The following is an 11,179-nucleotide window of genomic DNA, read 5'->3' on the forward strand; positions in this document are numbered from 1 at the left end:
GAGAGAGAGAGAGAGAGAGAGAGAGAGAGAGAGAGAGAGAGAGAGAGGATTCTTCTGGTTCTGATCAAAAATTTTCTCTGGGATCCCAAACCTTGGACACAAATTAGGTCTCGTTTGTATAGATCACATCATTAATTTAATCTCTTTGTGTAATTATCTGAGAAGAGGAAATGAAGTTGACAGTTCTAAATAAGCGTTTCTCTAGTCTAGGAGGACACGTGTAGGGGAAAGGAGCCACAGGTTCATGCAGGTGCATAGGCGGGCTATGCTGAAACGAAGATGCTGGCCAGGAAGAGCATCATCCCGGAGGAGTACGTGCTGGCGCGCATCGCAGCGGAGAACCTGCGGAAGCCGCGCATTCGTGACCGCCTCCCCAAAGCCCGCTTTATCGCCAAGAGCGGAGCCTGCAACCTGGCCCACAAGAACATCCGAGAGCAAGGCCGCTTCCTGCAGGACATCTTCACCACCTTGGTGGACCTGAAGTGGCGTCACACGCTGGTCATCTTCACCATGTCCTTCCTCTGCAGCTGGCTGCTCTTCGCTATCATGTGGTGGCTGGTGGCTTTCGCCCACGGAGACATCTATGCTTACATGGAGAAAAGCGCCCTGGAGAAGAGTGGCCTGGAGTCCACTGTCTGTGTGACCAATGTCAGGTAGGAATGAAATGGGGTGAGGCAGTGGTTACCATAAATGTAGAAATAAAATGTTCTTTCATCTAGTCAGTTGTGAAATAAAGGGTTTTCATTGGACAGTTCAGAAACAAAAAGCAAATATGGGATGCGTGGTTGCGGCTAGCACATTTAAGTCTTTGTAAATGTAGTCTTATGGATAGGTTTCTGAGAACGTGCGACTGACTCTTTGTGCTAACCTTGGATGGGTTCAAAGAATTCCTGACTTCCCAAAACCACAGTTCATTTTCACCACAAGGATGTCCAATGTGTACCAGAAAGTATCTCCAGTCAATCAAAAGCACTGTGCAAATACAAGAAACATTTTTTTTTCTGTAAAGCATTCTCAATTTTAAAATACACTAAAACTAAAATAATTTAAATAAATAAAAGCCCTTCTTTATTGAGGTTATTTTAGCATATCTGACAGATTGTTTTAGATTTTAAAAATTAAAGCTTATTCTAAAATTTAGAAGAGACAGTTTTAGTGAAAGTTAGTCCAGGTCTTCATGAAGGGGGGTGAGTAACAGCGAGTGCACACCGAAGACTCCTTCCAATGCTTCCACAGGTCAGGAACAAGACAGCTTTCAGGTTTCCTAAGTTTGACTTCTGCATTTAGGGATGTTTCAAAGACAGCTAACGTGCATTTGGTTTCCATTGCTCTCTTTGTATTCCAGTGAGGCCCCAAACATTGCAATGGGGCCATTTCTTTCATTTGTTTCTTTGAGTGGAGACATAATTCATACCAATTGTGAAAATGAGATAAGTAAAAAAAAAAAAAAAACAGAACAGTAATAACACAGGGTGTTTTCTGAATCATATTCCAAATTCACGTAATTCATAAGGCAGAGAGACTGAAGAAGCATCATCCAGCCAGGAAGCTGTTAAGAACGAGACTTTCAGTGGTCCTGAATCCTGTAAAAGTAGCAGAGCATGGCACCAGCTGGGAGCAAAACTCCTCATGATCTTACTCACTCTTCCACTTGGTCAAGTAACTGCCAGGCCAGCATGCCAAGGAGAGAGGTCACCTTAGACCACACACAGATTCCAGCTCAGATTTTGCAAGAGAGTAACATACTTGATTGAGCCAGGGATTTACCACTGGGCTGATAGAACTTTCTTTCCTCAGGCTTTTGGCTCAAAGATAACATGAATAAGAAGCCCAGGTGAGCAGACAATCAGGGACACAGAGAACAAAGGTCTCTTTGTGTTTAAACGCTTCAAATGTGTTTAAGAGATTTGAAGCTAATATGTTATTGTAATACTGTATCTCTCAGCGACTGACTGGCCTTGATATGGCTGGTGAGGGTATTCATATTCAAACAAGTTTCCAGTAAACAGGAAGGGAAAAGGCCCTGACAAAGAGAAGTAGGAAAAATGATCATGACAACCTTGAAAATAAACTAACTTTACTCAAGATGATCTATTGTCACTATTCATAAAACTTAGTAGATTTAAATATATATTCATCAAAAGAGATTATTCTTTCTGGGACATTTTCTAGGAAGAGAATTTTATAGTATTTACTGGTTCCTCTTGTAACTTCTCATCCAAACAAGATATTCTGAAGAATGTTTATTTCCTAGATGCATTCCTACTGGTGTTAAGCCATGAGAAATGGTGTCAACATTACAGTGAAGCAAAGATGACTTTATCAACATAACAGCGCCAGCTTTTAAGTCTTGCTCCTTAGCACAGAGGTTTATTCTCTTCCTAGAGAACTTTGAAGATGGGCAATATGTCTAATTGTTTGCCTTTCCATTTCTTTTATAAATTCAGTGCCAGGCAAATCATCAAATTTGGAAGCACCTTTTTTCTCAGCCGCTGTCCGCCAGTATTTCCAACATCGCTTGGTTGCTCTCACTTTAGGGTGCCTCACTTTCTCCTTTGCACAGATGACTTTCCAATGTGAGAAAATAGAAACTATGTTGCTTTTCTCATTATCATTCAGCCCATGCCCCGCCCTCAGCCCTGCTCCATTGAAGGCTTTTTTTTCCACTTGATTTTGTTTAGCAAGACAGGTGTCCAGAAAAAATTCTTATACTGGATAGAGAAATTGAATTCCATTTTAAAATAAACAATATGAAAACACAGTTCATGAACCATCTCGCAAGCCATAGACAGACATTGGACTCTTCCCTAACATATAATCTGTTGTTAAAGCTCAGTGCTATATGTGTGCCCTCTTCTGAGATCCATGTCTATTGTTGGTGGTATTTTTAACCCATGCCACATATCTCAGGGTGTGTAGGTAGGGCAGAAGTCAGTTCTTATAGTTATTTTTCCCCAATCTGCTTTTATACCATTTTAATTACATGCAAGTATTAAGATTATTTCTAGGTTGAGGAACTACCAATACAATAGATGCAAATAGTCAAGGAACAAGCCAGACAATAAACACAAATAGTCAAAGAACAAGCAAGGCAATAAACAAAGTCCCGCGATCACTCCTGCAGTTCTTATAGTTTTGCACAAACTGTTTTTGCCACAACAGAGAAAAAAAAAGGTCCTTTCCTATCCCCACTTGAAAGCTGATGGATGTGTGTGAGCTCACACACTCTCCTGGCTTCCTGCCACAGGGCAGTGTGTATTGAGTGCTCAAAGTTCAAATGTTTAGTTTGCTCATTGTGCCTGGCATTCATAGATAATATTTTGACAGACTGTAATGTGTGGTTTCTCTCCTATGAAGTTAAAGAAGTGTGGAATTGGGGTGAGCGTCAGGAATAGGGGCTGTGAAGAAGCCACAGCTGTACGGGGTATGCAGCCAGGCGAACCATTTGCTAATAACAAAATGTGATTCCTCCCAGCCAGAGATAAAGCAGAATTTCCCGGGAAACTTTCTCAGACTCACTCAGGTCCAGGAGAAGTTCTCCAAACCATTGTCTATTCACAAAGATGGGAAGGAGATGTGCAACCACAAAAAAAAAACAAAAAAAAAAAACACACCTTCTCAAGAAAATCCTGACATGGGTTGGCTCTTTCCCCTTGCTCCTTTGAGAACAGCAGGCCAAATCTGACAGGACTCACTGATGTAGTCAGTACACATACATAGTCGTGACAGAGTCACTTACTAATCGACATTTGAAACTCCTTTAATAGTGTCTAAGTTCTCCGGGTCACATGGAAAACAAGACAACCAAGGAAAATCTTCTCCAAATGGAAAAACCATTTTCCTTATTAAAATACTGTTTTCTGGATGACGTGTTTTATACCGTGTTTTACCACCGTACTAAATTTTGTAAACAGAACAATCAATTACTAGATAATGATAATGATAATTCTAGAAGCAGTAAATAATAAGACATTCAGCCAGTGCTCGGTAGCTTCCATGTGATACAAGTCTCTCAAACGTGACTACGTGATAAATAAGTAACAACTGCCTGGTAGAAAATTCCAGAAAGTAAGTTAGGTTTTGTTAAAAATGAATATATCTACAATTTATATTTAGTTGTATATTTCATGAATGTCTTAACACAGTATATGATCTAGGAAACATTAGTGAAATCGTATCCCCAAATCTGGAGGTACATACATAGGTACAAATGGAAAAGGAAGAGGAGGGACGGAGAGAGAGAGGATACCAGGAGGTAGTGGGAGGGGGGAGGGAGGGAGAGAGGAGCAGAGGGATGCTCGTATTTAAAATTAGTCTTTCCCTAATCACTAGGCTGTAGTGTCAAGCATGGCTTCTCCTGGGCTCTTTTCACCACGCACACGCTGACCCGGCATTATATCTGATATCGTTCCTTACAGGTCGTTTACTTCTGCGTTTCTCTTCTCCATTGAGGTTCAAGTGACCATTGGGTTTGGAGGGAGAATGATGACTGAGGAATGCCCTCTGGCCATCACGGTTCTGATTCTGCAGAACATTGTGGGTCTGATCATCAACGCGGTCATGTTGGGCTGCATCTTTATGAAAACCGCACAGGCTCACAGAAGGGCAGAGACACTGATTTTCAGCCGCCATGCTGTGATTGCGGTCCGCAACGGCAAGCTGTGCTTCATGTTCCGGGTGGGTGACCTGAGGAAGAGCATGATCATTAGCGCCTCGGTGCGCATCCAGGTGGTCAAGAAAACCACGACGCCGGAAGGGGAGGTGGTGCCTATTCATCAGCAGGACATTCCAGTTGATAATCCCATCGAGAGCAATAATATCTTCCTAGTGGCCCCTTTGATCATCTGCCATGTGATTGATAAGCGTAGCCCCCTGTATGATATCTCAGCAACAGACCTTGCCAATCAAGACCTGGAGGTCATAGTGATTCTCGAGGGCGTGGTGGAAACCACAGGCATCACCACGCAGGCGCGGACCTCCTACATAGCAGAGGAGATCCAGTGGGGACACCGCTTCGTATCAATTGTGACTGAGGAGGAAGGAGTGTACTCTGTGGACTATTCTAAATTTGGTAATACTGTAAGGGTGGCTGCACCAAGATGTAGTGCCCGGGAGCTGGACGAGAAGCCTTCCATCCTGATTCAGACCCTCCAAAAGAGTGAACTGTCGCACCAGAATTCTCTGAGGAAGCGCAACTCCATGAGAAGAAACAACTCCATGAGAAGAAGCAACTCCATCCGGAGGAATAACTCTTCTCTCATGGTGCCCAAGGTGCAGTTCATGACTCCAGAAGGAAACCAATGCCCATCGGAGTCATGAGGGCGGGACTTCTGATGACTGACAGCCTTGGAACAGTCACTCACTCACTGAGCCCTGATGACTGACCCACAATCCTGAGACAGTTCATTGAGTTCTCATGATAGTAATATTGGACTCATCACCAATTCAGGGCTGAAACACAGTATTCATATTTTAATGCACTGAAAATATTCATATTGGAGAAATTAAACTTCCTATACTAATAAACAATAACACACGAAGCAGAGGACTCATGGTTCACTCTTGTTTCCCACACGGACACTTGCTACATTCCACAGTGACAGTTTCAGACATTTTGGGAGGCCTGGAGTCACATAGTGATGATACCACCTTCTCAGATCCCTGCCCAGGTCTGTTGCAGAAGACAACTGTAGCTTTCTCTTCCCTTTGTTGTTTATTTGAATTTTGATTTGAAACATTCTTTAGCATGTCTTTCTGAGTTTGAGATGTCAGGGAAGCCTGAGATCTTTATCTCTGACTTTCCTCTCATCTTAAAACTTGTTTTCTTCCCAGCAATCTCTGCTGTCGGGTTCAGTTGGCCTGCATGTTTGAGCTGCTGTCACTTAGCGGAGATGAGATCTTCTCCCAAAGCCCAGTTTCAGCATCCTTAACTTCTGCATCTTCAAGGAAGGACAGAGGAGAGAGATGTCCTTGGTTAACAGTGTGTAATGTGGTAAAACATGGAATCTGGGCAACTGGGTAGCCTTTTATTCAGAGTTTGGGGCTTGAATTTATTTCTTATATGAGTCATTGAATCTCATGGGTCATCACGAATATGTTCAAATCTAACCTTAAAAGACACATGATTCTAACCAAGTAAATAGCACCTGCTGGGTTAAGTTAATTATTCCTAAAATATGTCTGACTTGGAACTCTAGACTCAAAAATCAAACAAGGTCTTGAAGCTCTGCTTGGCTGTTTAATAAAACACTCAAAACCTACTATTGTGTCTTCAGAAGCCAAAGCTTCACGTGTAGGGGTGGAGCTCAGGTGGTGGAGTGCTTAGCCAGCGTGTACAAAGGCCTGGGTTTGGTTTCCAGCACCTCACAGCATAAACCAAGCATGCTCATTCAGCACCTGTAATCCTAGCCTGAGAGGGTGAAGAGAAGCATTAGAAGCTCAGGGAATCCTCAGCTACAAATCAAATCTGAGGCCAGCCTGGACCACTCCACCCCCAAGAGAAAAGGAAAGAAAAAAATAAACAATGAGCAACAAAAACAACCCCACAAATGCTTTATTCGCTCTCAAACACCCCTTCATTTCTCCAGTTTTCCAGTCATGCAGACCAAAATTAGGAGGTCAGTCTCCACAGCTTCTGTGCCATTCACTAGTAAATATATCCAGAGTACAACTCTCTTCCTGTACTGCCTCCTTCCTGGTCCTGCTTCCCACGGGGTGTATATGAGGTCTGATAACTGTTGAAATATTGAGACATTTCTTTAGAAGTAACTGTCTTTATAAAAACAGTCTAACAGCAGGTCCAGGTTCTGTATCAGTTCTAGGTAAGGTTTGTCATGTCGATATCCCAAGGTGGCTAAGCAAACCCAGCAAGCAGCTGCCACGTTGGCCACAGAAATATGTACAGTGCCACCTGCTCTGTAGGAAAAGCAGGTGTCCCTGGGAGGGCACAGGCTGCAGGGTAGGAAATGCTGGACACAGTCAGTGAGGGTGTGCCGTAGGATTTCTGAGTCTGGTGATACAGAAATCTCCCACAAACAGAATATGGACAATTCTTCTGATCGCTTGTCATTGCTGGATACCAAAGACATAATGGTGGTTACATTAATGGGGGAGACAACAGAAGGGTCTGATGGGGCTCTCTGTGGCAAGTCATGGCTTAGAATGTGATGCTGTTTAGAGAAGGACAGTCATGTCAATCGAAAGCTCACAAAACAACCTCTAAAAATCTGCAAACCCTTTAGAATTAATGAGACCCTATGGCCTCTTTTTGCTAAACTATATTCACTGCCTTAGTGACTTGGAGAACAATACCCTTTATGTCAGGCAACTAGAATATCATAGACTATGATAGCTTACTCTGTAAAGAGCTTGAGAACCTGGGATCAAGACCAGACAGCATCAGGTATGGCGACACACTCTTGGAATCCCAGGGTGCTGGGAGGTGTAGTATACAGATTTCTGACTCACTGGCCAGACAGCCTAACCTGCTCGATGAGCTTCAGGACAGTGAGAGACCTTGTCTTGAGAACAAGGTGAACGGTGCCTGAGGAACATACAACATCACTGAAGGGTGTCCTCTAGCCTCTGTACATGGGAGAGCATACACACACACACACACACACACACACACACACACACTTGTTCTCTCTCTTTTTCTGTATGTTTGTATGCTTTTATGTACACATGTGCATACATAATCTTACTTCTATATTAAGTTTAACTATATTTATAAATTTAAATACTTAATATATTTAAAAATTATAGTAATATTTGTTTTTCCTCCCACTTAAGTCTTCATACAACAGCCATACTTTTTCACATCATTAATCATGTTATACTATAACTCTTTTCTCTATTTATTTTATTTTTATTTATTTATTTATTTATTTATTTATTTATTCACTTTACATCTGGACTGCAGACCCTCCTACCTCCCAGTCCCTCCCCATATAGCTCCACCCCTTTCTCCCTTTCCCCTTCTCTGATAATGGGGAGACACCCCCCGGGTACCACCCTACCTGGCACATCAAGTCATTGTAGAACTAGGCACATCGTCTCCCACTGAGGCCAAACAAGGCAGCCAAGTTAGGGCAACAGGATCCCTAGGTAGGCAACAGTCAGGAACAGCCCCCATTCCAGTTGTTTGAGGACCCACATGAAGATCACGCTATGTGCTTCTGCTACATACGTGCGTGGGGTAGGGTGGATCCAGCCCACTTATGTTCTTTGGTTGGTAGTTCAGTGTCTGGGAACTCCCAGGGGTCCAGGTTAGTTGACACTGCTAGTCTTCTAGTGAAGTCCTTATCCCCTGTGGGTCCCTCAATCCTCCCGCCTAACTCTTCCAAAAGACTCCCTGAGCTCCGTCTGATGTTTGACTGCGGGCCTCTGCATCTGTTTCAGTCAGCTGTTGGTAGAGCCTCTCAGAAGACAGTTATGCTAGGCTCCTGTCTGCAAGCAAAACAGAGTATCATTAATAGTGTCAGGGATTGGTTCTTGCCCATGGAATGGGTCTCAAGTTGGACCAGTCATTGGTTGGCCATTCCCACAGTCTCTGTTCCACCTTTGTCCCTGTACTTCTGGTAGGCAGGACAAATTTTGGGTCAAAGGCTTTGTAGGTGGGTTGGTGTCCTTACCCTTCCTCTAGGAGTCTTGCCTGGCTATAGGAGGTGGCCACCCAGGTTACATATTCCCCACTGGTAGGAGTCTCAGCTCGAGTCACCCTCACAGACTTCCTAGAGTCTTTCCATCCTAGGTTTCTGGCACGTCCTAAAGACGCCCTCCCCAACCTGGCTCTGCCAGCCACCGATTTCTGTTCACTCTTCTGGCGAACCTCTCTCAACCACTTTCCATACATCTGATCCCCTCCCCCCAATCCTTTCTCCTGACCAGTTCCCTCCCTCCATCCACTTTGATGAAAATTTTATTTCCCCTTCTAAGTGAGATTGAAGCATCCTCCCCCAGGTCCTCCTTGTTATTTAGCATCTGAGGCTCTGTGGATTATAGCTCGGGTGTCCTGTATTTTATGGTTAATATCCACTTATAAGTAAGTACACACCATGCATGTCCTTATGGGTCTGGGTTACCGCACACTATAACTTTCTCAAAAGACCCATATGGCTTTCCCTTCTTCTCAAGATGAAAATGAAAATCCTTTCCAAGATCCATAAAGCACCACATCTAAGCATGAGCATTTTCAACTACACATGTCTTTCTGTTCTTTGGGGAACACTTTTTGTGGTTGGTGTGGTGTGGTGGTGGTGGTGGTGGTGGTGGTGGTGGTGGTGGTGTGTGTGTGTGTGTAGCCTATGCAGGCCTGGGACTCACTTTGCTGGCTTTCAGACTCACAGCAATTCTCTTCATGTATGTAGTTCCCAAGGAGGGCAGAGGAGGTCTTAAGAGCTCTGGAACTAGAGTTACAGATGTGTGAGTCCTGGGAACTGAACTTGAGTTCTCTATAAGAGCAGCGAACATTCTCAACTGCTGAGCTGTCCTCTCCAGCTCCAGGAGCTATCATTACTAAGCAAGAGAACCGACAGATACTTAAACAACACATCTACCACTTGAATGACAAAATCCATGGGATTATCCAAAAAACCTGTCTGATGTTTGGATACCTTTGGGAAATCATTAAAAGCAATTGTGTGTCTTTAGGGGAAATTTTTGCTGTCTCCTCTTTTTACCCTTTTGTCACAGAGAAGTTCAAACATGCACAATAGTGCAGGTATTACTATCGTGGACACTATGTGCTCATCACGTGCCTCGACAATGGCGTATCGGTGGCTATTTTTTGTCTGTTGCCCTGCTGTGATGGCTTGGATGTGAAACGTCCACCACAGACTTATGTTTGAATTCCGGGTCCATAGCTGGAGTTGGAAGGTGTGGACCATTTAGAAAGCAGAGCCGGTGGGAGAAAGTGAGTCACAAGAAGCCAGTCTTGAAGTCCAAGAACATGGTTGCACTCCTTGTCTGTTCTCTGCTTGCTAACTATGGATGCATTGACCAGCCACTTCCTGTTGCTACTGCTGTGCCTTCTTCACCACGATGGAGTATTATATACATTTTGCATGCACATAGGTGTATGTGCATGGGTACAGTGCCCACAGGGATTAGACCTAGGTATCAGATCCCCTGGAGCTGGAATTCTCAGTGGCTATGATCTGCCATATGAGTGATGAATTCTGGGAGAGCTGCAGGTGCTCTTACCACGGAGCTGCCTCTCCGGCCCCTAGTAAAATTGTCCTGGAACCAGGAATTGAAAGTTGCATGTTGGCTTCTGTTCAAAGTCTTTTCATTTAAAATTAGGCACATGGCCATCGGAAAAGCTGATGAAGAATGTCAAGGCTATAGCCGAATGGTCACATTCCCAGAAAAGCAAAAACTGAAGCTATGAACAAAAAGAAAGGGTCTGGGAAGAGAGGGCCTCCTGTCACCAAGTGTTTAAGCAAATGCTGTGATAAACAGCCTGAAAACAAGAGCGGGGGGAGGGGATTGAAATGATTTATGATTTAAATTTACAATGAAATGATTATGAAATACCAGTAAGTAGGGTGACGGGAGGTTTGAAATGGTTCGTAAGGGCAGTTTGGTAAAAGCAGAGAATTTTAGCCTCGGTAGCTTACAGCTCTGTGTGATCCCCCCGTCCATTTCCATCTCTATCTCTACCTATGTATATTACTTATATCTACATATATACCTTCATCTATGCCTATATAACCATCTATGTCATTTATAGATCTCTATATGTCTCTATCATTCATACTACATCTCTATATCTCTATTGATACAGATGAAACAGACAGATGCAGTCCGAGGTGAACTTGAAGAGGTATTAAGTCTTGGAAATGAAGCTGAGAAATGAACCCAGGAAGCCACATTGGAGTCCAGCTAGAAAAGCCTTGGCTGCCATTCCTGAACAAGTTTTCTATGTCAAATACTTGAAGCCTTTTGAGAGCTCCATTGATTTGCAGCATTTTTTACCTGAGAGGTGGATTGTGTACTTAATTTCGCATACAATCATTTCACCCCTTGCCTTGTCGATACACGCTGAAGCAGTCCAGGAGTGTGGAGACACTTAGCCTCAATCTGTGTGCGTATATACGTGCCTGTGTGTGAAGATGGTGCATATGGTAGGTGTGCTCTTGTGCCAATATGCATGTGGAGGCCAGAGATTGATACGAGG

At 43.5% G+C, this 11,179-nt stretch overlaps 1 protein-coding gene across 5 annotated transcripts in view; it reads left to right on the forward strand.

The window, feature by feature from the left end:
* Nucleotides 1-6,260, forward strand: part of Kcnj8 (potassium voltage-gated channel subfamily J member 8) — a 7,250-nt gene extending 990 nt beyond the window's left edge. For 3 of the 5 annotated variants that reach the window (XM_028757560.1, XM_028757562.1, XM_028757563.1), the window contains exons 2-3: nt 206-653; nt 4,419-6,260. In XM_028757560.1, the coding sequence (XP_028613393.1) occupies nt 280-653; nt 4,419-5,319 (1,275 nt within the window). In that variant the 5' untranslated portion in view covers nt 206-279 and the 3' untranslated portion in view covers nt 5,320-6,260. The remainder of the gene's footprint in view (nt 1-205; nt 654-4,418) is intronic. The other 2 variants (XR_003710050.1, XM_028757561.1) reach the window with 2 other exon arrangements.
* Nucleotides 6,261-11,179: the final 4,919 nt, after the last annotated feature.

The sequence above is a fragment of the Grammomys surdaster genome, unplaced genomic scaffold, assembly GCF_004785775.1.
Source record: "Grammomys surdaster isolate TR1022 unplaced genomic scaffold, NIH_TR_1.0 126176, whole genome shotgun sequence".
Taxonomy (NCBI): domain Eukaryota; kingdom Metazoa; phylum Chordata; class Mammalia; order Rodentia; family Muridae; genus Grammomys; species Grammomys surdaster.